This window comes from Austrofundulus limnaeus, unplaced genomic scaffold (assembly GCF_001266775.1).
Source record: "Austrofundulus limnaeus strain Quisiro unplaced genomic scaffold, Austrofundulus_limnaeus-1.0 Scaffold19, whole genome shotgun sequence".
Taxonomy (NCBI): domain Eukaryota; kingdom Metazoa; phylum Chordata; class Actinopteri; order Cyprinodontiformes; family Rivulidae; genus Austrofundulus; species Austrofundulus limnaeus.
Genome location: NW_013952421.1, coordinates 1,756,973 through 1,783,141, shown reverse-complemented (window position 1 = coordinate 1,783,141; position 26,169 = coordinate 1,756,973). Strand labels below are relative to the sequence as shown.

Below are 26,169 nucleotides of genomic sequence, written 5' to 3'. Positions count from 1 at the left end.
CCCCCCAACAGTCTAGAAAAAAGTCTAGAAAAAAGAAAAAACCTAAAAATATTACAAAGTTTATCTCACCAAGATTTTAGTGCACATTTTTGTGTCCTTGTAGTCCGAACAAATTATTAATCTAATCTTTAAGGTATCTAATGTTCTTGCAGTTGTTAAGAATATGTCTTTTTTTTATTTTTCCAGCAGTTTGACTTCAGTCAAATTTAATCCTACAGGCATTTGATCACTTAGTCATGACTTTGGTGTCATCGTCTGTATGTGAAATTTCTCATTTTCTGTATCTGGCCTTTTGATGAGGTACATGTGGTAAATTTAACCTCAAACATATGGTCGAGCACATGATCAATCCCAAATCAAGCCTGCTTGCTAAAAAATTGCGTATTTTTGTGCGGTTCACTTTAACAACACAAAGATTTTGAGATCTCCTTAACTACTTCAACTGTGGTTATTATGTTGTTTAGTCTAATGCGCTAGCTTGAAAACTATGGGATATTGGAAGCTCTTCATGGATAAACTATTTTGGGAACAAAAAAATTGTTTCTTAAGAACACATAGATTGACATCACTAATGGAATAAAAGCTTCAAGTAAAACCATTAGAGTCATGTTAATGTTTGCATTGTGTTTGTGTTTCAGTTTCTATCAGTGTCTATGTTCAATGATAAATTATTTATGTTGCATTTAAAGCCTGCTGTGTGTTTAAGTTGTGCTTGGCCTTGGTTCACTTTATATCATTTTGTGTATCAAACTCACCTGTTGGTTCAGAATCATGACTGTGGAAGTAAAACTAACTTTTGGACTTTATCAGTAATGGTTCTTTTTCTTCACAGTGGCGATATGGAAGACTGATGAACAGGTGTTCAGAGTTTGAAGAAACAGACAGCTTGGTAAGTTTTTATTTTTTTCTCTTTCACCTACTTTTAGATATTTCTTGTCACACTTACTAAATAAAATGAATAAAATTTTCAAATCTAATTTTAATAGACCAAATGCAAATTCCACTTATTTTTAAGTAATCTTCAATCAATTAATGTGGATTCTTTTTTAATAACTTAATTCAATTGTTATAAAATGTAAAATAATTGGTGTATTTTTGTAGTAACATGCATAATTACGTATTTTAGCTTTTTTAAGAAAGCTATTTTGTGAATGTTGACTGTTACCTCCTGGTGGCACTTTTTTCTTATAAAAGCTAAATTTTTCTACAAGCTCTGGCCTTGTCCTTTTTGGATTTGCTAAAAGTTCTGGCAGCTTTAAAATAGTACCCTCTCACTTTAATTCATGTTTATATATCTGTTTTCAGAAGCTACAGGACAAGGTTATTCAGATCTTGAACACTAGATACAGAAATGACGACTGAACAGCAGCTTCATTTCACGATGCTAATGTGTTTATTTGTTGGTTGGGTTTGGGGTTTTATGCAGTAATTTTGTTGATTCAGTTTTTTATCAGTGTTCACTTGTCAACTGGTTCCACAAAGTTCTCTAAATTGTGTGAACATCATCACCGTTGAGTTTTTATACAAAACATTTTATAGGTTTCGCTTCTTCACTTACTGTACCCCTGGTGGTCAGTTTAGGATTTTTTTTTCCCAAATCATTGGAGATTAATTTAGCACAGACTTGATTGTTGACATTTAACTTCAAGATCAGTTCATTGATAATCTTGGATTTACAAAAACAGTTCAATTTAAAATCCAAATTAAGTTGGTTTAAAATATAAAACTTCTTATTTAAATGAATAGTGATGTTTTAAAGCATCGCATTTTCTAGCTAACGATCGCTCGAGGTTCAAATGAAGGCTAGCTAACTGATTTGTTTATCTTGTTTCGTTATACGTTATAAAGTGTTGGTCAGTTAATCATTTCTTATTTCAGTTGCATTGTGGGTTTACAATTCTTTTTTTTTTTTGTCCTATCAAGACACCAATCGAGTGGATTTTTCCGCCTTGGAGACAGCGTTGTTTAACGTGAAGATGGCGAGTGATTTGGCAGATGAGCCAAATTTTGACAAGATGAACGTTTTTTCGGTCCGAACAATTGGATTTTTTACAACTTTTAGCTTTACTTTTTTTATTTCATTTTTATTTCATTTATTTATTTTTTACCGCAACATGGACTTCCTGGATCTTTGATGCTAACTGCGTTTTGGACTCTTAAACAAAGTCAGTCATTGTACGATTTATATTCAAATGTTGTTTTAAATAAAGTGTATGTCTTCGTATTTAACACTGGCTTTGTTTCATTAGCTGATCATCTGGAAAATCTTTGATTCCTCTGTTTTGGGGCATGAAATCTTTAACGTTACAGTGTTAATTGGATGTTGGTAAAATCAATTTACCTTACRTGTGGAAAAAACTAAGCAAGTTCCCTATTTTTTGTCTTAGTGTTTGGTGAATTCTATGGACTCTGAAAATGGAAATTAGAATCTGGATTGATGAGATTAAGTGGTTCTTTCTTGGTAAATATGGTTGAAATCACAAAAAGCTATAGATTATAGCCATTCAAAGAGGTTTGTTCTGAATTCAATTGGGTTCTAAAACAGCCTGGAAGGATTTCTAAAATGGCCACTGCTTGTCCTTCTTCCTGTCTGACCAGGAAGTGATGTAAATGCTGCAAACATATTCTAATTTCAGTCTCTCCACTGTCTTTTACAATTTTTTATAGAGAAGAAAGTTTTGATAATGAAGCTTGTGTGTTAGGGTTAAAATAATGCATTTAGTTTATTAAAGAAGATTTTAAAGATATAAAAAGGGGAGGGACTTAGGCATCACCTGAGTGTGGGCTAAATGGAAATAACGTCAATCAAAGGCGAAGCTTTCAGAGCAGGGAAGGAGCTGTAGATGGCGGCTGAGGCTCGGGAAGGGGCGCCACGGGCTGTCGTTTGACCGCTTCTCAGGCTTTGAATTCGGTCGCTTCCGCTCGGTTCGGTTGTAAAGTCGAAGCCGACGAGTGTTCGGTGGGTTTTTAGCAGGATTTTGTGCGTTTTTGAGGCGTTTTTTTCGGTCGCGAGCCGGACGAGCTGTTAGTCGTTGTTTTCCACACGGAGCTCTGGCAGCCATGACGAGCCTCCATTTTAGCTGCTGCTGCTCGGCTCTGGCGCTCTGACTCTCACTGTGGACCACTAAGGCCTGCGAACATAGTTTAACCTTTATTTTTGTTCCTAATTTAACGTGTTTATTATTTTTATGGCATATTACTTTTATTCGACCAAAATGGCAATTTTGAACTGCGACATATCGAAGGCGAATCTTATTATTTGACTTATAGCAGAGTTTTTCTTCTCATTGAATGGACATGTTTACATTGTGTGRTATGTAATTTACTCAATTTTCTCAATCGTTAAAGATATTTTTCTTATGATTCATGTGATGACGCAGTTAAAATTGGCATGCGGCTTAATCCGTGGACTATATTCAACAATATGCGCTTGGTGTTAACGTGCTGCCATTCCCCCCCACTGGACCCTTTATTGTTATTTACTACTGTAAATAATGAATCTTAAACGTTTTGCTGTCATTTCCCTCACTCGTGTTTCACCGTCTGGGTTTTAGCTGCCATCAGAGAAAAGGCAATCCTCAGGGAGCTTGTTTGATGGTTCATGCCTCTTAACTTTTTGTGGACAGTAAATGCCAGGATTAAAAACAAAAACAATACATTATAGGATTTTAAGGGACTACGATGATGAAGAGTAAAAAAAAGCAAGAGGATGAAGGCTCGACTCAAAGCAATGCCTCCAGGTATGATCATTTCTACTTACATTTTCTCGTTTTCTGCCTTTGTTTGTTTACCTTTTCACTCATGGTTGACCACCTGTAAAGATTTAAGACGTGTATTTGAATAAGTTCATCAGTGTCATGAATGACCTTGCTATTGTTTTAATAGCCACACCCTGATTTTTTTTTTTCTCCTACCATTTTCTGACCCTCAATCCTGAGGTGATTTTTACACATTTTCCTCACAAGATGTAGGTGTTTGTCCACAGGGGAAATTTGCCTTGTTCTGTTTATTAATTGAATGCAAATGTGTCTTTTATTTTATATGACCTTGCCTTACATTTTAAGACTGCATTGCACCACTAAAAAAAAAAAAAAAACTTGTTTGGGTTTCATTTATTTCACATTTTGTCTTTATTTTGTAAACATACAGGGATTGATGTTTGTTATTTTACACAGCATTGTTGTTTGTGATTATCAGTTTCCAGTAGTCTCTATTTTTAACCAATCTATTACTTTTCTTAAAAAGTTAGTTTGACAAATTTAATTGTTTGAATAATGGTTTTGTTATGCATGTATTTTAAACACTGTTTCCTACAGATTGTAACAGTTGTTTAAAAAAAACTAGTAAAGCTTAATCACTTGTCCACTCTTGTGTGTTTTGGAGTTGTGTTCACGTTTTTCTTTCATTTTCTGACTTTTTTCACCCTTTAGCTTCAAGTGGAGATTTTATATTTACACTTTTAACTTGACAGGCTTGTGCAAATAGAGTTAAATTTATGAACACACAATGATTGTTGGATTTAAATCATTTTACATTATGCATCCAAGAGTGTCCCACATAATTTATTTTACTTTTTAATTTGGATTAATAAAGGTACAAGAAAGTAACACAACTTGTTTTAAACATGTGACTGAGTGACTTTACATTTGACTCTTCTAAGTTGGGTAGATTTGTGCAAAACTTAAAACTCCCAACATGGTGACATTATTAAAACAAAAGACTCCGGTCCTTATTGGAATAAAATGTTTTGCAATAAAACATTTTCTAATGTATATTTAATGCAAATTTAAATGAGTGAAAATTTAATTTTAATAAAGATAATGCCCTGTTGTGTGGTGTCAAGACAGTGCTGAATTAAAATGAGTGTTCATGACATTTTTTTTGTTTGCACAGATTTATTTCAGTGTAATATTTGCTGTTAAGTAAATAAAGCAGCAGAGCTTTTGTAGTTATGTTTAAGACAAAAGGTACGTTTAATACTGAAAGGTTCATTTTACTGACTACTGCATGAGGTTGCATCATACTTGTAGTTTTATGTCTGAGATCTTGTGGCAGCCATTTTAGTCTATTGAGCTGAGTAAAATGTCCTCTTCAGTAATGAAAGCTGAACATCTTTCTTTTTTTTTTAAACGTAAAGCACTGAAAGCAGCATTCAGGTTAATAAAAAAATGAAACACAAAGCTAGGGGCTTTAAAGTAACACTTTTTTAGTAAATTTCTATCCCCACACACACAAGTCTCAAAATGGCACTTGCTTTGTGTGCCCAGCTTGCTTAACTTGTATTAAAACTCAGCCTAGAACTACACACGAGGAACAGGAAGAGCCAAGACCTTTAAAAGGGGAGGGGGTGTGGAGGAGGAGCGTACTGTACTCTGATTGGCTGTTTATGTGCCTAGCAACGCGACAGCCAATAGTTGTTTGAGTTCGCTTCCAAGACCCACCCACTGCTCTTAAAGCGATAGGAGCCGCGTATTTCCGTGTTAGGTTGAAAGAGCATTTCAGTTTGTGCAATCACGTTTTCACATGGAAGGGACGTTTATTTTTATATGGTAAAATTAGTATTTGTCAACATGCCATGTTTTATTTACATATTTTAAAGAAGGTGGAGAATACAAACATGTTGAAATGATGTAAATATGGAGTCTTTCAAAAAATATTAATGGTATTAAAAAATAAAAACGCAAAAGCTTGTGCAATAATGATCACATTTAAAAGATACACGGGTCTTTGTTTTCTACCCRTGTTCAGGCAGTGGTTCTGGTCGAATCCTGCAAATTTATTCTTGACTGAAGAAAATGGCGATCTCATGTGGACAAAGTTGGTGTTACAAGCAGACCTGCTTAAAGAAGCACAGCATTCATAATGATTTATTCAGTCATAAAATGTGACTGGCATGGTACATTTACTACCGTTTAATGTAATTATTCATTATATATTATATATATTTGAATTTAAAGTGAGCATTCTAATATTTATTTTAGGCAAATTCCTCTATATAGTAAACTCAAATTAGAAGATGGTTATAAATCCACTTTTTGAATTGCCTATTACTTGAACCTTCATGCGTTTTTCTTTTCTTATTGTAAAGTGGGTGTGTGTGCAATTAAACTTGAATAATTTTGCTTTTGAGATATTTAAAATTTATTTGTGAATGTCGAAGCAAAGGCTTGATGTTTTCACTGCGAAATAGAGGAAACCAATCGATTCAATGCCTTCTTCTCGCTGTAGCAACTCGGCCTCGGAGGAATCCAACCACTCTGCCTCGGAGTCGGGGAGTCAGTCAGAAAGCGAGCGCGGCAGCGAGAGAAAGAGATCGCACAACTCGGAGTCCAACAGCTCCTCCGAGTCAGAGAGCCGCTCAGAGTCCGAGTGCGAGTCCACAGGGTCCAAGTCTCAGCAGACCACTTCAGAAGTCAAAGACAAGCCTGTTAGGAAGAAGGAGCGCCTAGCTGATGTTAAAAAGGTAACATCAGCTCCACCTGTGGAGACTTGATGTTTCTGTTCCACATTGTAGGCTCTGCCTCGGGTTGGGTCTCRGCTCTAAATGTGATTAAGGTCTAACAGGATCTTTAACTATACAAAGTTTATTCATTTTAGTCCCTTATTCTGAGTCAGATCAGAGGTTTTTAATGTATTCTTGTCTCAAGCAGGTTTTTGAGCATTTAAAGTGCTCTAATAAAGTATTTTTAGCTGATCCCAGTTAGAGGGGTTTGATGTTTGCTCCTGAATTTATCTTATTGCTTTCGCAGAGTGTTTGCATTTGGTGCAAAAGGAGCTTTTTACTGAAAAAAGGATAATAGTTTACAGTTAAAGCTGAAGCTCTCAAATTCTTTTTGTTTTATGTTATTTTTTTTAAACATTATTTTTAATACCCTTTTTTTAAAATACAGAGATTAATAAACATGTTTGGGAACAAACAATTTCTTTCAAACTTCTTTGGCCAGAAATGACTTAGAAATAAAATGTTTAGCTTGGGTCTAAAGGAGTTAAATGTGATATTACAGTTTTACAGAGTAGCAGCCTCTAAAATGAACTAATCCATTAATAAGGTGCAACAAAAGGTCACAGTAGATTCATCTAAACAAATAATATTGATTTTTATTTGCACACGTAAAAACACTGACCAAAGTGCTTCTTAAAGTTAAGAACAAACAGGAACAAAGATCAATAATTAAAAACAAATTTAATCTGGCATTAAAAATGTAAGAAGAAATTAGGCTAAAAACTAAAACAAGAAAATATCACATCTTCAGAGTTAAGTCACTGCAGACGCCTGACCTCTGAACTCGGCTGCATTAAAAGCATCTGGCTGGAGGATCTCAATGCTTTTTAAGGTTATAAAAGTCAAAAAGCTTTTATCAATAATTGGGTTTAGAACAGGGTTCATGCAGGTTCTTAAAAAGTCTAAAAAAGTCTAAAATTTGAAAAACTAAAWTTTAGGCCTAAAAAAGTCTTAAAAACGCCCAGATTTTCATCCAAAGTCTTAMATAAAATTTTGTCAAGTCTTAAWTTTTTCACTTTCGATCATTCCCGAGAAGTATTGGCTGCATAAATAAAGTATCRTAATCAGAGGTTGACTCGATCTGTCTTCATGAAGTTCTAAGTTTGCTACCGGTCTTTGTACAAGTTTAAACTACAAATCCTGTGAAAACTGAGGCAAAAAAATGGCACAGTTTACTTCCATGTTTTTTGACCTCTTTGTCGCTACAACCCACCGCATACAGCAGCTTGTTCACCTGCAAAAAAAAAACAAAACAAAAAAAAAAAAGAAGTTCATTCATGTCCACTGCTCGTCGTTTTAAACATGGGAAAGTGTGTTTTCAATGACACTTGGCTTCATATCAGGGATTTTTGCACTCGGTTGGAAGCGGTACACAGCAGTCAGATATGACCGTTTCATTRAAATAATTTAGTGTTCTTGTATTAACATTAAATATTTTTAATAGCTAAATTGTTAGCAGTAAAATGTTTCTATTTTAAAGTTTCTGGGACCATTTGACTGTTCCTGTTAATGTGTCAGTTTGGTCTTAAGTGTCATTCCTAATGGTCTTAAAAGGTCTTAAATTTAACTTACTGAAGAAACCTGCATGAACCCTGTTAGAAGAATCTTTAAATGTGAAAATGAACAGGCAGCTCGAGTAAATCTGCTAAAACTGGAGTGATGTCGTGCCTTCTGGTACCCGTTAGAGACGAGCAGCTGGACTAACTGCAGGCGATGGAGAGACGATTGATCAAGCTGAACATATAAAGAGGGGCAGCACAAATGTAGAGCTCAGTGGTCTTTGAGAAGCAGGAACCGTTTTCACTGAACCCTGTGGTGTGTTTCAGTCTAAAAGGTCATATCATCATTAGAAACATCCAGAAGACACTGACAGGTCAAATTTGTGTCACCGTCTTGAACGTCCTTATCTCTGGTTTACAGATGTGGGAGGAACATCCAGATGTTTACGGCGTCCGGAGGTCAAATCGCAGCCGACAGGAGCCGGCTCGTCTCAACATCGGAGCGGAGGTAAGCCRATGTGAAGAAGGTTGGAGGAATCTTAACAGACACTGATAATCCAGKAGATTAGCTGTTCGCTCCATCTAGTGGTTGCTGTGATTCAGCTGCAGTCAACGCTCAAATGTCTTCACAGGGGAGCAGCGACTCCGAGAGCGAGAGCCCGAAAAGGAAATCGTCCAGGTTGAAGAAGAAGGAGTAAGCAGAAAGATTGTCCTTTTTGTTTTATTTAGATACATTTTATCATTTTATTTCTTTAGTCGTCAAAGCATCAATTCATTCTGTAGTCTTTGTGTTCATTGTGAACGTTCCCATTTCCTGCCTACTTATAAATGGGTATCTGTCTCAGAATGGGCTCAGTTTTATCAGCCAGGTGATGTTCCACATTTAAATCAAATGTTGCTCGAATCAGTGAATTGATTGAATCGGATCACGCTGAGCACCGATTGGCCGAGCTTCTTAAAGCAGTTTGGACTGGGGACAGGAAGTGGTGCTGAGCCTTGAGGGTGAACTTGTGGCATTTCTTTGTTGTAAGAAATATCTGGAAAGATGATGACTCAAATGATGATGATGATGACGAGGAGGAGGAGGAGAAGACGTCGGACAGTGCAGACAGTGAGCAGGAAGAGAAAAAAGTTAGATCCAGAAGACTTCCTGCTAGAAGGTAAGACTAGCAGAGCCTGGCCATCAGACAGCTACCCACTGGTCTCCAGATCATGTTGTGTGGACACTTTATTTTTATTTCCATTTGTCCTTCATTCTTTAGATTAAACTGAAAGTCTGTACTAAATATTTGATATTTTGATTTTTCTTTACCAATTCTTGTAAAGAGGTATCAGCAGTTTCTGTGTTGTTGTTTTTCCCGTGACTTCACAGGCCTCAGACCAAATCCTCATCCAGAAAGCAGCAGTCTCAAAAGGGAAGGAAGTCGAGGAAACAGGAGTCATCAGCTGAAGAAGACGACGATGAGGACGATGACGATGACGACGATGACGACGACGAGGAAGACACTCCTAAACGACAGACTCGAAGAAGGGGGGCCACAAAAGTTAAAAGGTGATTTTTATTTATTTTTTTTAGATCTTCATAGAAACAAATCACAAAATTAGTTTGAGTTGTATGTAAAACGTGAACATATTCAGGTTAAAAAAATTTACGTTAGCACAAACAATATGGCATTTACAGAAACTAAGCTCRTCTTTTATCTGTTGACTCATCTGCTGACACCCTGTGATGCAGCTATAAAGAGGACCAACATGACTTTGAAACCGATTCTGACGACCTGATCGAAATGACGGGCGATGCTGGCGAGGAGCAGCAGGACGACGACAGCGAGACCATCGAGAAAGTTCTCGATTGCAGAACCGGCAGCAAAGGAGGTAATCTGTTTACCACGTGTAGCAAAGATGAATTAAAATTAGCTTTTGTGCACTCTGATGAGTTGTTTTTTCCCTCCTCTTTTAGCCACTGGAGCTTCCACCACTGTGTATTCCGTGGAGGAAAACGGGGACCCGTGTGAAGGTTTCGACCCGGAGAAGGACGAAGGGGAGACTCAGTATCTGATCAAGTGGAAGGGCTGGTCGTACATCCACAACACGTGGGAGAGCATGGATTCGCTGACGCAGCAGAAGGTCAAAGGGTTGAAGAAACTGGACAACTTCAAGAAGAAAAACGATGAGCTGAACGCCTGGTGAGAGTCCTCGCGTCGAGGGTTTTTGGTTCATAGAAATGCTTCTCTGGGGATTCTTCGTTAAATCTTGAGTTCTGTTGGCAGGTTGGGGAGGGCGTGTCCCGAGGATGTGGAGTTTCATAACTGCCAGCAGGAGCTGACGGCCGAACTAACAAAGCAGTTCCAGTTCGTGGAGCGAGTTATCGGTGAGAAATCATCATGGAGCTACAACGACTGGTCTCCTGTAGCGATTAGCCTTTGTTGACTTAATTAAAGCAAATTTAGCTGTCTACAAATCATATATTCATTAGTACACCTGAGTTTATTTTCTCTATATTATTTATTGTAGCTGCTGCAATATTCTCAGTTCTCTTGAAGAACATAGTCTAAACTGACCTTTATTATCAACAGCAACAAAAACAGGAAAAACACCTGGAACCTCTGACTTCCCCTGTGAGTACTTTGTTCTGATTAAACACCAAATCTTATTTAAAATTTAAAAAAAAAATATTTCTGTGAAGCTGTGCCTCTCCTTCCTTTGATAACCTGTAGTCTTTTGAAACAGCTCACAGTCACAAGATCCCATCCTCCAATGAACCTGAGTACTTGTGTAAGTGGATGGGTTTGCCGTACTCTGAGTGCAGCTGGGAGGACGGAGCTCTGGTCAGAAAGAAGTTTCAGTCCTGCATCGACGGCTTCATGAACCGGAACTCCAGCAAGACGGTTCCCTCTAAAGACTGCAAGGTCAGAGCGAAGMCACAGCTTTGGGAAAAAAAATTGGATCTGTTTTCTTTTTTTCTTAATTAAAAAAGAAAATTAAAATATCACCTTCATTTCAGGTTTTGAAGCAGAGGCCGAGGTTCGTAGCTCTGAAGAAGCAGCCGTCGTATATCGGTGATGAGAACCTGGAACTGAGAGATTATCAGCTGGCTGGGCTGAACTGGCTGGCTCACTCCTGGTGCAGGTATCATGTCAGCAAATAGAAGGCTGCGTTCACACTGCAGGCAAACGTGACCCGAGGCAGATTTTTATTTTTAAATCTATTTATTCAAATCCAACCCAGGACTTTTGAAAAATCTTACTAAATTGAATATATATTCAAAGTTTTTCAGTGCAATGTTCCATTTTATCTAAGTTTTACATCACTGAGGTGGTGATATTCGGACTAATCCAGATATTTTTTCTTATTGATACCAGCATCATGTAGTTTAAAGCTTGTAGAGCTGTACGTCTTTGTATTTCTTCTTAAACCTTCTAGGTTTTTCATGTGCTGGCTGATTTAGAATATACACCAGCATATTTAGGTGCGGCTGTGGTAGAGTGGTTAGGGGAGTCGTCCCGGAGCTGGAAGGTCGCCGGTTCGATCCCCATCCAGTCGACTCAGTCGTTGTGTCCTTGGCCAAGACACCTTACCCACCTTGCCTACTGATGGTGGTCAGAGGGTCCGGTGGCGCCTGTGGATGGCAGCCTTGCCTCTGTCAGTGTGCCCCAGGGCAGCTGTGGCTACAGTTGTAGTTTGCCGTCATCAGTGTGTGAATGTGTGTGTGCATGGGTGAATGTCTGTAGTGTGAAGTGCTTTGAGTGTCCTGGATGGATAGAAAGGCGCTATATAAGTACAGTCCATTTACCATTTGATTGGATTTGTTTATCCAAATCCAATCAAGGCAGTGCAGTTTAATAAATCACATGATTATTCAAAGATTAAAAAGCCAGAATTAACTAAAAAGCTGATTTTTTTTCTTCATCTGTAGTCACCTCACCATTATGTTTAAACAGCAATAAAATACAAGAGTATAAACACAAGCACGCAATAAAGACAGTAAATTAGATTAAACTTATCCAGACACACTAAGAGGGGAAAAACAAACCATTACTTTTAAAGATAAAACACTCAATGTAAATTCATCAGATCCCATTTGTATTTAGTGTTGACAGATGATGATGCTGATGGTACTGATACTAGCATGATGGGATTGATGCGTGAGCTTGTTTATCACCTCTACTTTGTCGCTCCTGCTTTAAAAGTAGTTCTGCACCTGGGTAGACAGGAATCTGTAAAAATGTTATTATTATTATTACCTTTAAAATAAATGAGAGCAGCATCCCCACCCTCTCCCCCTCAGGTGCAACAGCGTTATCCTGGCTGATGAAATGGGTCTGGGAAAGACCATCCAGACCATCTCCTTCCTGTCRTACCTGTTCCACCAGCACCAGCTCTACGGGCCCTTCTTGCTGGTGGTGCCTCTGTCCACGCTGACCTCCTGGCAGAGGGAGTTTGAGACCTGGGCCCCGGACATGAACGTGGTGGTCTACCTCGGCGACGTCATGAGCAGGAAAACAGTAGGTTTAATTTGACCTGAGATTATCTTGGTATATTTTGTGGTGAGTACTCAATGTTTAATAAATTTTTATTAATTTTTTTTTTTTTGTGGTTAAGATTCGTGACTACGAGTGGGTGAACCACCAAACCAAAAGAATCCGTTTTAATGCACTGCTCACCACTTATGAGATTCTACTCAAAGACAAGGTGGGGCTTTTCTCCTCATTGTTTCTGTTTGGGTTAATAACAAGGGTCTGTCGCTAATCGCCCCGCTAACGTTTGACTTCAGGGGGTCCTCGGAAACATTAACTGGGCTTTTCTGGGCGTGGATGAAGCTCACAGGCTGAAGAACGACGACTCCCTGCTCTACAAGACCTTAATGGAGTTCAGGTCTAACCACAGACTCCTCATCACCGGCACTCCTYTGCAGAACTCCCTGAAGGAGCTCTGGTCTTTGTTGCACTTCCTCATGCCCGACAAGTATGTTCCCGCTTCACACGCCTAGAACCGTGTCAGACAGAAGCTGTCCAGCTTTGTCACGTTTTGAATTCCGCACCGCAGGTTTGATTCCTGGGAGGATTTTGAGGACGACCACGGTAAAGGCCGAGATAATGGTTACCACAGCCTTCACAAAGTCCTGGAGCCTTTCCTGCTCCGTCGAGTCAAAAAGGACGTGGAGAAGTCTCTCCCCGCCAAAGTGGAGCAAATCCTCCGTGTCGACATGACTGCACAGCAGAAACAGTTTTACAAGTAGGATCAGGKTTTTTTGTCTTTTTGGTGAGATTCTCATGGATAATGAAAAGAAAGCACATGTTACAGCAGCTGCTCCTCCCCACTCTCTGTTCTCCAGGTGGATTTTAACGAGAAATTACAAAGCACTCTCCAAAGGCACTCGCGGCAGCTCCTCGGGCTTCCTGAACATTGTGATGGAGCTGAAAAAGTGCTGCAACCACAGTTTTCTTATCAAACATCCTGAGGAGGGAGACGGTGAAACCCAACAGGAAAACCTGCAGCAGGTAGGATCGTCTCCTCAGGATGAGTTTGACGCCTCTGCGAAGAAAAACTTTCTCTGCTCTGCTCCAGCACTTTGCCTTGTTTTGATGTTTTCTGATAAACGGTGCATTTCAGGCTGTAGTAAGGGGCAGCGGGAAGCTGGTTCTTCTGGACAAGCTACTCACTCGACTCCGGGAAAGAGGAAACCGGGTCCTGATTTTCTCCCAGATGGTTCGGATGTTGGACATCCTGGCCGAGTATCTCACAAAGAAGAGGTATCCTTTTCAGGTGAGCCTCACAGATATTTGGATTTTTTTCTGTAAGTCTATAATAAAAATAATAAAAGCTATTTGATGTTTCCTGGTAAATTTGATGCTATTCTTCAGAAGAAACCAGCCTTAAGACAGGTTTCAGTTCTTAACTCTTGGGGGTTTTATATTGGAGGGTGTTTTGGAGGTTGCACTGAGCAGATTAGCCCCTGACCAAGATCAGATATCAGTGTCGCACACAGAGCTTCATGTGTTTATTTATATCAACAAGTTATTTGCTGCTAGAGACCAGCTGGAGTTCTGCAAGTCACCTACTTGGATTGTTTTTGCTCTGAGCGTCAGCCTGTTGTTGGTCTGGAAGCGTTTCTTTGGGAGTTCTGCAGAATAATGTAACGGTTGGCACYAATGTCTCCTGTTCTTCTCTTCAGCGCTTAGATGGTTCCATAAAGGGAGAAATCCGAAAGCAAGCACTCGACCACTTTAATGCAGAAGGCTCAGAGGTAAGTAAAGTTAGGATTTTATCCCAGTTGTTGCCCTAAATATTTGTTGAAGCTGCAGTAAAATGATACCAAGGCTCCTTAAGGTCCACGTTTTATAAAATATAAAAAAAGTCTAAAAGTTYACATAATTAGGTGCATGAAGTCTGTTTAATAATTCTGTTCTCTTTGTCTCGTAGGATTTCTGCTTCCTGTTGTCGACCCGAGCTGGAGGTTTGGGCATTAACTTGGCCTCTGCAGACACGGTGGTCATCTTCGACTCGGACTGGAACCCTCAGAACGACCTGCAGGCTCAGGCCCGAGCTCACAGGATCGGACAGAAGAAACAGGTGATTCCCGGCTTTTATTCACAGCGACGAGCTGCCGAGCTGCAAACCTCGTCCCTGAAGTCAAGCCGTGCCGTTCCTCTTCCAGGTGAACATTTACCGACTCGTCACAAAAGGAACGGTGGAGGAGGACATCATCGAGAGGGCGAAGAAGAAGATGGTTTTGGACCATCTGGTCATCCAGAGAATGGACACCACCGGCCGAACCGTTTTGGACAACAGTTCAGGAAGCACAAAGTAAGTTGTTAAAGTTTTGCTGCTTTAGTTTAAACAGCTTTCAGCAGAATTTAATGTTTCTACTTCTTTTTTTAAAGTTCAAACCCTTTCAACAAAGAAGAACTGACAGCAATTCTCAAGTTTGGTGCAGAAGATCTTTTCAAGGAGGCAGAAGGAGAAGAATCTGAACCTCAGGTATCGCAGAGTGTATTATCTGCTGTGGACTGAAACTTTGTGTTGAAACAAGAACTCAACGGTTTGATGGTTCCTGTAGGAGATGGACATCGATGAGATCTTAAGATTGGCTGAAACAAGAGAAAGTGATCAAGGCTCAAGTGCCACAGATGAACTTCTGTCCCAGTTTAAGGTGTGTTCTGCTTTCATCATGATGTCTTTTGTCAGATACTGTAGAAAAAATAAATAAAAATACTTCTGCATTTTAGTCACACTCTCCAATTTTTTATTTATATAWTTATTTATTTTGCAGGTTGCTAACTTCTCCAGTATGGAGGACACAGCTCCAGAGTTGGATGAGAAGTCCGTACGGGATTGGGATGACATCATTCCCGAGGATCAGCGGCGCAAAGTGGAGGAGGAGGAGAAGCAGCGGGAGATGGAGGACATCTTCATGCTGCCCAGAAGCAGGAGCTCCAACAAACGGGTAAGACCCGCCCGCACAAAACCGTTCAGTTTTGGGATCAAACCACTTCAATCCCCTGAAAACTCTTTTTGTCCTTCAGGCTCAGGCCAATGACAGCGACAGTGACGTGGGCTCCAAGCTGAAGCAGCGCTCGTCAGGCTCCGACAGCGATACTGACGACAGCGACGACGACAAGAAACCCAAGAGAAGAGGCCGACCTCGAGCTCGCAAAAACACTGTGGAGGGTTTCACCGACGCAGAGATCCGCAGGTGAAATATTGTATTAAGATTTAGTTGTATTTACTAACCACTAAGAAGACCAATAAAAACTCGATGTTTTATCAACAGGTTCATTAAAGCGTACAAGAAGTTTGGATCACCTCTGGAACGGTAGGTGTTCTGTTTCACAAACGATAAATAGATGTTTCCGTTTCATTTCTTGTTTTTATTTGTTTATTTATTTTTTTAATCTTTCGACTCCTGTGTTCAGGTTGGAGGCCATTGCTCGAGACTCTGAGCTGGTGGACAAGTCCATAGCAGACCTGAAGAGACTCGGGGAACTGATTCACAGCAGCTGCGTGACGGCGATACAGGAGCACGAGGAGCAGCTGAAGGAGAACCCAGTTGAAGGTTTGTTGCTTAACAGGAAGGATTTCCTCAAATCATTGTTTCACTTCCTAATGTAACGTCGGTCCAGCCAAAGGTCCCGGGAAACGACGAGGAATCAACATCAAGATTTCAGGCGTTCAGGTCAACGCCAAGTCCATCATCCAGCACGAGGAGGAGTTTGAGCCGCTTCACAAAGCTGTGCCCCCCAACCCTGCYGAGAGGAATAAGTGAGAAACAACTCAAACGTAAAATAATAGACTTTAGTATTTTAAAGTAAGATGTTTAGAAAACTGTATGTTTTTGTTGACCTTCAGGTTCCAGCTGACCTGCAGGGTTAAAGTGGCTCACTTCGATGTGGACTGGGACCTGCAGGATGACGTTCAGCTCCTGCTCGGGACTTACGAACACGGCTTTGGCAACTGGGATCTGATCAAGACCGACCCTGAGCTCAAACTGGCTGATAAGGCAAGCAAATTTTATTCACATTTTTAAAATGTACGTTTTATTACTAGTTTAATATAAACTAACCTACTAAGTAAGGAAGGATGTTTTGTTGTCAAACAATTTACTAGAATTAGACTTATTTTTGTTTGGATAAAACAATAAAATAAGTAAGGAAGGATGTTTTGTTGTCAAACAATTTACTAGAATTAGACTTATTTTTGTTTGGATAAAACAATAAAATAATGATCAAACAGCAAAAATAATGTTGTTCAGAGTTGTGTAAATAAAATTTTGTTATTTGTACATAAATTCTGTCGTTTTAAGTTTTTTGTATTTATTTTATGCAAATGGAAAAATTTTTATGGAAAAAAAAACATGAATATTTATGGATTGTATGCATGAGGATTACAACAACAAATAAGTAAAAACTGGAGAAACTTTAAAATTATTTGTTGCCACCAGTAACATCATTATATCTAAATTAAATAAACATTGTTTTTATAAACTTTTACAAACATCACCTGCCTTGTTAACCTTCAGGCATAAAATACCATAAAACGCCTTAAAAAGTACACACAAATTAAATGAAGTACTGCTTTTGAATCCTTTAGAGTAAATTCACAAGCTTGGTCTCTTTTTAAAGCTAATCTGAATTTTTAACTTCAGCAGTCACATTCTTTATAACTGTAACTAGTGTTTAGTAAATTAAAGTAAAATACACAAAAATCAAGATATTTTTCTCCCTAAATTTTTATTTTTTATTAATAAAGTATCACAACATGAAGGGAGTGAGCTATTCCCAACTATTACTAGTTCAAATTTGGTAACAGTAGCATAAAATATGAATATTTGAGACATAGTACAATCCAGCATGTCCCATTTGCATATTTGTACACATGTACAACATGTCCAAACTTTACACTTGGTCTAAAACACTGTAATTTCTAAATGCTTCAAAGCAGGGACTTCACTCTGGGCTCAAATTAAAGATAAAMCCCCCACAAAACACATTCTACCATCCATATTTACTCACAGCTTTATTAAATAAAAATATATATATTAATGTTCAGAAACATTTAGACCAACTGGAGTACATTCAGACGAATTTTCACCACTAAACAGCCAAAACACAAGAATAAACAAATATATCCTTATTTCTTTCAAAGCATTAACATTCCACACAGCTTATAAAACCACCAGCAGCGAAAAAATATTTGTTTTTCACTCACATTTGATGCATTTTTGTCCTCAAATATGACGAAGTTAGCGACTCAAAATGGCCGACCGGAAGTGTTTTTATCCATACATTTTTACTTCTCCTGGCCACAAAAATCACTCTTCCATGTCTTGAAGCACTCGAAACACTTAATAACAAATACATTTTCATCTTATCAGCATGTTTAGTCAGCTAACTGGCCAAAAAACGATGGGGAAAAAAAAAACGTTTTCCTGTGAGTGTGGTTTTCTTCGGTAGCATATAGCATAGCAAGACTGCCTAAATATGGCGACCTACTCCGTGTTTACCTTGTCCGTCATTAAAGTTCCCACCCCCTCAATATATATGTATATACCAAATAATAGGTACGGTGATTGGCTACACAGCTGTGGCATCAGAATGAAGCTCGGAGCTGACTGGCCGATTCTACAGTCAATCTAGCCCAGGATGACGGAAACCGGAAGTTGGTCACTTCTCATATATTGTTGGCTCTGGACAGCYGATACTTGAACCCAGTTGGTCAAATGAGGTGTCAATCGAAAGAGGAGGGCCTAGACGGCAAGTTTGATGCAGTGAACACGGACACAGGTTGAACGGAAACACAAAGACTTTTCAAAATAAAACGAAACAAAAACGGCACRCGGGCGTTCTAAACAAAATATACATATTTTAGTTTTAGMTGTGATGTGAACTCCCATGAAAAATTTCCAGTGTTGTGTCTTAATTCTCCAGCTTCAATTCCAACAAAAGTTTATAAAAATGATAATTTTCTGCCTGTTTGCAACCCTACTGATACATTTGTTAGGACTGTCTGTAAATGTGGAGTCAGAATTAAATTTCCATGTCCTTCAACCAGATTCTTCCAGATGATCCGAACAAGAAACCTCAGGCCAAGCAGCTGCAGGCGAGAGCCGAGTATCTGCTCAAACTGCTCAAGAAGGAACAAGACAACACGGACACGTCTAAACCAGGAGACGAGGTCTGTCTGTGGAGAATTTACACGTAAACTAATCAAAACTCTCGCCTTCCTTCGCTCATCTGGTTTCTCCTTTAAAGGTGAAAGTGAAGAAGAGGAAGCCTCGAGTGAAAAAGGAAAAGGTTCTCAAAGACGAGCAGGGCAACGATATCTCCTCCCCGCGGCTGTCCGACAACCCGTCAGAGGAGGGCGAGGTGAAGGTCAGTTAGGCCGCCTTTAGAAACCGCACYGCCATCTTTTCTCCGACTGACCCGCCTCTGTTGTGTTCCGAGCAGGACGGCGGATCTGAGAAGCCGACCGCGAAAAAGAGGCAGAAGAAGAAGGACAACAAGGAGAACAAAGATAAACGGGGGACGCCTAAAAAGGAGAAGGATGGAGACAAAAAGAAGACTTCCAGACCCAGGAAGGAGAAGGTAGAAAGTGTTTGTTTTCATCTTTTAAATGTGAAATATTTTACATAACGTGATTGGCAGCTCAGGTTTAAACAGTTTGCTGTTTTTGTCTCTCAGGCTAAAGGAGCCAAAGGGAAGAAAACACAAGGTCCGGTTCACATAACGGCCGGTTCTGAGCCCGTTCCTATCGAAGGAAAGGAGGACGATGAGCTTGACCAGGAAACCTTCAGCATTGTAAGCTTTCTGTCCAGGTTCTATAATGATAAAGTCAGAGTAGTTTATTTTCCCTAAACTTAAATCTGTGTGTGTGTGTGTGTGTGTGTGTGTGTGTGTGTGTATGTAGTGTAAAGAGCGAATGAGGCCAGTGAAAAAGGCCCTGAAGCAGCTGGACAAACCGGATGAAGGGCTGACGGACCAGGAGCAGCTGCAGCACACGCGCACATGTCTGCTGAAGATCGGAGACCGGATCACAGAGTGCCTTAAAGCTTACAGCGACCAGGAACACGTGAAGATCTGGAGAAGGTATCGCAAGTCTCGACCAAATAAAACAAAATCATCTTTTTCAGGCCTGGTATTTATTCTGGGTTACCTTCTTTCTGCCAGGAACCTCTGGATCTTTGTGTCCAAGTTTACAGAGTTCAGTGCAAAGAAGCTTCACAAGTTGTACAAGATGGCCCAGAAGAAGAGGTCTCATGAAGAAGAGGTACGCTGGCAGGAAGAGTCGACCCGTTTTCAAATTAATCGAGCCAAATCCGCTCACTTTGTTAGCTGCTAGCGATAAGTCGTTCTGGTCTAGCCACGAAGATTTGTCGTTTTCGGCGTGGCAGATTTTGCAAACAGCATAGCTTTAATCAGAGTTCTTTCTTCCTTCTTTATTTTGAACCTTTAAATGATTCCACACCTCAGCTTTGAAGGCAGTGGATGCTGATCTAATCCACTCTGATTCAGCCGTCGATACTTAGCGCTAACACTTGAGTTAGCGTCATACTGTCAGGCCCCTCAGGAGTGGAGGAGCCGAACAGCAGGTTGACTGCTGCAAACTAGTGGTCAGAGGGTAAAATACAACACAAAAATGAACCGCTGTCATGAAAGTTTACATTTTAAATAGGGCTGCGATAGACGGTAGAAACGGTATGAAGTGGGCCTACGGTAGAAATTTACCATCTACTGTCCTGTCGTTGGTTACGTCATCACACCTGTGTCAACATGGCTGCGAGTGCAGAGACGACTGAACAGGAGTTCCAAATATTCTGAAAATAAATGAATAAATATAATGTTTTAAAACGCGTATAGAGAGAATAAATCCTCAAAACTTCCCCCTCCCCTGTAGAAACGTTACGTTGTGTCGCGGGATCATTTCCTCCCTCCTGCTGCAGGTCGAGCAGAGCAAAGCATTAACAGCCGTAGTTTTTTTCACACCCAAGTTGTCGGAGAAAAAAAACTTGTTTTTTATGTATTGTTACCCACAGAGATGAAAAAAAGACATTGACGTTTGTTCAGTCATAAATCCATCTTGCTAAAGGCCCTGTCACACTAGGCAACTTATGCCAACTAATGAAACATTTTTTATGTCTAAATTGCTAATAAAAGTTGTATATTTGAGCAATTTGTTAGAATTACATAGTGTACACACCGAAAGAAGCTTCCTGTTGATTTTTTCARTTCCAGCTTCAATGTAGRTGACTTTAAAATGTTCATAAGTTGTCTAGTGTGACAGGGCCTTAATGTAACAGTTCTGCTCTGAGAGCAGCAGAGCAGCAGCCGATAAGTTCAGCAGGCAGAAGCTCAATGTGTGGCAGGCAAATATTACATTTATTTGTTTCACCACACTTTCATTCCAGTTATCTGAAATTGTTCTAYGACAGGACTGTGCAGCTTAAGGTCCTGTCACACTATAACACTTCAGACAACTTATGCCAACTTAGAGTTGTTTTTATGTCTAAATGACTAGTTCTGGTTGTAACATCCGCTTTATTTTGATATTGTTGAAATTTTGAGAAATGTTTTTGTTTGTTGTTGAAACGGTTTTGCACTATATATAAAACACTCTTTTATACTTCTGTTATGTTCATTTGCACTACAGCAAAAATGCTGGCTTTGATAATGATTACAGTTTTCTGCTAAATAAATGCTCTTAAAATTACATTATAATTTTCTACCGCAATATATATTGTTACTGTGAAGGGATTCAATTTATTCTGTGATATGAATTTTAAACCTTATTTACAAATTGATACAGTATCAGGAAAGGAAATCTTGTGATATTTCAAGGTGTCAAATCATTTCTTACGCCCATAGAAAGACCACAAGAAAAAGGAAGACGTCTCTGGGAGAATCAAGTCGTTCAGACCAGAAGCCTCCGGCTCCAGTCGAGACTCAACAGGACCTCATCCAACCTCCAAATCTCTGTCTCACGGGGCCGGGCCTGGACCCCACGGACACCACAGAGAGGCGTACAACTCTAACAAGCGCCACTTCGGCAGCAACGGTACTGCTGCTGTTTCAACCTCAGGCAGGCTGTTAAAAACAAAACAAAGACTAAAAAAAGATTAACGCTGCTTGTTGGTTTGCTGCAGATCGAGAAGACTGGCAGAGAGACCGTAAATACAGCTACCCCGGGAACAGCAGCCAGCCGTGGCAGGGAGACCGCCACCATTCCTATGACCCTCACCGCTACAAGGATCACTACGCAGACCGACGTCCTCACGGAGACACGTATCGCAGCCCAGGGGGCTACCGCAACAACRTCTCTCCTCGGAAAAGGCCGTACGAGCAGTACGGCAACGACCGGGACCACAGGGCTCACAGACCCTATTATGACAGGTCAGAGTCTGAACGTGTCGTAGAAAAACTGAAACTTTCATCTGAAGAAATAGTTTAGACGGATTCTAATAACGATTTCTTTCAGGCATCCGGACCCCAAGCGAAGACGCCCCGACGATTTCCACCCATCTTACAACCAGGGCCCTCCTCAGGACTTCAGGAGGATGCCGGACCACAGGCCACCAGGTCCTCCTGGGCCAGATCACTACAGCAGACCCTTCCACCCTGACAAACCCCCTCCACTGTTGGACCCCCGCTCCCCGCAGGCTCAGAAGTCTCCGCCGGACGCCCGCTCTCCACTGGAGCGTCCCATGGAGCCCGGCGTCGCGGTGGACCCGAACTGGAACAACAGGAAAGCATAGGCCCGTCGGCTCTGACTCAGAAACTGATCTGGGTCCAGAGCCACAGAAACTGGTCCCAGTCCAGAACCACAGAAACTGATCCCAGTCCAGGGTCCAGAGCCACAGAAACGGATCCCAGTCCAGGGTCCAGAGCCACAGAAACTGATCCCAGTCCAGGGTCCAGAGCCACAGAAACTGATCCCAGTCCAGGGTCCAGAGTCACAGGAACTGGTCCGGGTCCAGAGCCACAGAAACTGGTCCGGGTCCAGAGTTAACAATGGACGAGTTTGACCTCGATGTTTATCAGCGATCGTGGCTGAAAATGATTTCTTTCCTGAAGGAAGAAGTTTTGCTTCCATCTGTCTTAAAGATGGAAACTCTAAACTTGATTCTAATGACCTGAAGCTCAGCAGCTGAAGACTGAGCAGAAACTTAAAAACGTTTAGTCCCATGGACTAATTAAAGCAAAGTTAGGACACGAGTTCCTAAAAGTGCCTGAAAGTATCGGCCTTGTGTTAATAAACATGTGGGGAATATTCCCAGAAGAACCATGAGGATTATTTTTGTTGTTTTGTTTTGTATTTAGCTTTAAGTATTGCAGATGATGTCATCGTTTGCACCTTTGAATCAGTTCGATCGTGTAGCTGAAACCATTGGTGGAACTTTGCTGGAAACCCGTCTGTTCCTCACAGATCACTCGTTACGATTTTAACCAACATTTCTTCATGTTCAACTAAATGCTCTTTCTTTAATTATGTAGCTGTATAATTTATTACAATCTGCCCCTCGCTCTGCTCTATTCACTTTAACTCTGTTTCTTGTCTCTAAGCAGTATTTCATCCAACTTCTGCACAGATTAAAAACACTATAAATCAGAAGGATACTTTATTACAGCCTGTCAGTATTACGGCGCTTAAGAAGGGTGTTAATTCACATAAAGTCAGCACTTGTCTGTAAAAAGCTAAATTATAGAAGCCTTTTCTTTCAAGCAAGTCACTATGAACCTGCCATTGTATTAACCTGGAGCCAAGTCTGACTTTTGTTTTAAAGCTAAATCATGGTTCAAAATTGTGAAAAAGTCACAATTTTCTGATAATTCCTGAACTTTCCCAGCTCCTGAAGCAGTTGATTTTAGTGGAGAAAATTCTATAAAATAAATGAAAAAGGGTGTTTTTGGTCAGTGGGGGGTGCGTTTGTTTCAGTGAACAGCTCTTTTTTTCTTTTTTTCCACAAACCTGAARTTCCTGTAATATATGCTCTGTAAGAAAAATCAAAATAATTTATATTTGTGGGGAAATCAAAACAAACTCATGAGGAATGTGCTGTACATATGTTTGGACATATGTAATAAACTTTGTTACACAAAAGGAAATGGGTGATTTTTGTGTGTATTACAATAAATGTGTGGTACTGATGTTTAGCCCTAGTTGCTATATAGCTGAAGTACTTTTCCCCTCGACTGTTAGCAAAATATCTCATGAACCACTGGRCAGATTAATGACAGCGTTATCACTGGATGTAGATTAGAGGTCYATCTACACCAAACCTTTTTGGTTTTGTTACAAGTTTTTGCTCAATTTCAAAAAGATTGTACATATCAAATTATGTGACCCGTATCTGTAAAACAAGGAGGAAAGGAAATTTATTTTAAATAATCCTGAAAAGTTTGTAAATGTAGTTCATTAGAATTTGTTAGACAAATAAGTATAAACATGTTATGCCTTACAGGTTGTGATTATGTAATTTAGTTGAACTACTTTCATTAGTTTGGGGTTGCAATAGCTCAGCAGTTTGAGATCAGATTATATCAGAACAATTAATCCAAATCTTGACGAGTTTGCTCACTGTGGTGACTACAGAAGAGCAGCAGAAAGAAAAACAAACTTTGAGTTAATGGAAGTTTACAGAGGTACGATTTATTTAGCAGTAAAACTTCACATTAGCTACTTCTTGGTCCTTTAACAGCATTTATTTTGTTGGTTTAGAACATGTCAAACTCGAGGCCCGCAGGCCAAATCCAGCCCTCGTTAATGTTTTATCCGGTCCCAAAGGGTAACACTTAAAATGTAGTTTTATGGTTTTTCTTTTTGTTACTGGAATGAGTGCATTCTTTTCATGACAACTGTCAAACTTTCAAACTAAGAATTTTATTTTTTAGTAATTTTGGTGTAGAAAGAGCAACAGAGAATAAACTCCAATAATTTCAGTATTTTATTTTAAAGTCAAATAATTGCCTTTTTAGTGAGTTTTCTTTTTTGACTGATTTGCTGGAGTGTGATAAYGTGCATCAGTAAGAATTATTAAAAAATAGTGGCTGCTAAATTTTATATTATTTTGTTATCCATTTGATTACGTATTTTCTAAGTGCTACATAAAACAATTTGTTAAAGGTGATTGGTATTTCTATAAAAATAATCTGTTAAACACTTTCAATAAGTAGAGATTTGTCCTTGGTTTGGACCAAGTTTTTAATTTTGMCCCTCTTGTGTAATTGAGTTTGACCTCCCTGATTTAGAATAAAAAAAAATTTCATGTAAATCTTAAGAATTGGGATTAATTTCACTTTTGCTGAATAGAGTGTAAGTCAACATGTCTCCACCAGGGGGCAGTAAAACACCACAAACTACAGCAAGGTTTTTCAGAAATGCTTTCCAGTAAACACAAAAGGGGAGRGGGAGCACATAGACAAGACATTGTCTTTTATTCAATAAATAACTTACATTACCAACAGCTGGCATGTGAGACCACATTAGATTTTACAGAAAACACAGTTTGATCTTTCTGGCTTATCCCATTCAACTATATATATATATATTTTTGTTTTAAGTCACAAGTCAAATGCAGGAGGCTAAAAAAACATAAAGTGCTTTAAACTCAAAAACATGAACACCACAGAGCATTTTCCTACATTCTCTTCTTCTGAGGGAAGGTGGGCTGTTTAAACAAGGTTTAGCAACAACTAATCATCCCTGGGGGGGTGAAAATATTCTGCTCTGTGGTGTTCATGTTGTTAAAACAAAAACAAACAAAAAAAAAAGGCTCACATTCACCGAAACATTTGATACAAAACCGGATAAATTCCAAAACACATCAGGCGACGTAGAAAATCTCCAACACAAGTTCACAAAACGTATGTACAACCTCACGATAAAACACAGTACAAATGACATCTATTAACACAAGATTCATCACAATCAGCTGTTTTGTTGGACTTTTTTGTTGTTGTTATTGAACCGCACCGATACGTAACTGAAACTGCTGTTATCTAACAAGAAACTACAGAGAAATCACCAGCGAGCATGAGGTCTGTACAGAATCCTCCTGATGTGAGCTGTTCCAGGCAAATCTTGGCACAAGAGGTTTTTTTTTTTAAAGCAGAGGAAGCACGTTTCCACACATCTGCTTAATGTTTAGTCACTGACTCTCAGGCAGGTCGTTACAATGGACGTCTGTAACGGACTGAACTGACATCACCCTTTAACTCGTTGCCATTCCTCGACTGGTTGATAGGCATTCTTTGAAACGCTCCGGTGAAGTCCAGCTCCTCTTGTTTGCTGCGCTCACGTGACGGAGCTGAAACGCCGGTCGACAACAAACAACAGAGGCGATGTCGCTGCAACCGGCTGGCGTGAAAACAAGTCTGTTTTTATTAGTTCCCGCTGGAACCTGCTGTTTGGCTGATGGAGCCCGTTTGAGCAGACGGCAGCACTTTGACTTTTCAGTTTCTGCAACAAAAAACAAAAATTTGGGTGCAACACAAAGACATGAGAACAATTTCTCCCACTGGAGTGCTCTTTTTTTTTTTCCTTCTCTTTTTATACATATCTGGAAACTCCTGCACTCACAAACACACAAAATTAACCACAGATGCTGGATTCGGCACACGTGTTCTAATGTACACACACACACACACACACACACACACACACACACACACACAC

At 39.7% G+C, this 26,169-nt stretch overlaps 1 protein-coding gene across 1 annotated transcript in view; it reads left to right on the top strand.

Annotated features, from left to right (window-relative positions):
- Positions 1–23,600, top strand: part of chd2 (chromodomain helicase DNA binding protein 2) — a gene marked incomplete at its 5' end in the record, with an annotated part of 28,331 nt that extends 4,731 nt beyond the window's left edge. The window contains 39 exon segments of the mRNA XM_014003536.1: positions 833–889; positions 1,924–3,740; positions 6,229–6,463; positions 8,423–8,509; positions 8,634–8,695; positions 9,033–9,161; positions 9,374–9,553; positions 9,737–9,876; positions 9,962–10,187; positions 10,272–10,372; positions 10,578–10,619; positions 10,732–10,910; positions 11,006–11,130; positions 12,290–12,506; positions 12,604–12,693; positions 12,776–12,966; positions 13,048–13,236; positions 13,337–13,502; positions 13,615–13,767; positions 14,177–14,248; positions 14,425–14,574; positions 14,660–14,808; positions 14,886–14,982; positions 15,062–15,154; positions 15,275–15,448; positions 15,528–15,697; positions 15,776–15,817; positions 15,918–16,057; positions 16,125–16,263; positions 16,351–16,501; positions 18,553–18,675; positions 18,753–18,872; positions 18,948–19,085; positions 19,182–19,298; positions 19,408–19,586; positions 19,668–19,767; positions 21,363–21,552; positions 21,641–21,887; positions 21,973–23,600. Coding sequence (XP_013858990.1) covers positions 3,682–3,740; positions 6,229–6,463; positions 8,423–8,509; positions 8,634–8,695; positions 9,033–9,161; positions 9,374–9,553; positions 9,737–9,876; positions 9,962–10,187; positions 10,272–10,372; positions 10,578–10,619; positions 10,732–10,910; positions 11,006–11,130; positions 12,290–12,506; positions 12,604–12,693; positions 12,776–12,966; positions 13,048–13,236; positions 13,337–13,502; positions 13,615–13,767; positions 14,177–14,248; positions 14,425–14,574; positions 14,660–14,808; positions 14,886–14,982; positions 15,062–15,154; positions 15,275–15,448; positions 15,528–15,697; positions 15,776–15,817; positions 15,918–16,057; positions 16,125–16,263; positions 16,351–16,501; positions 18,553–18,675; positions 18,753–18,872; positions 18,948–19,085; positions 19,182–19,298; positions 19,408–19,586; positions 19,668–19,767; positions 21,363–21,552; positions 21,641–21,887; positions 21,973–22,249 — 5,439 coding nt within the window. The 3' untranslated portion in view covers positions 22,250–23,600.
- Between the last annotated feature and the right edge of the window lie 2,569 nt (positions 23,601–26,169).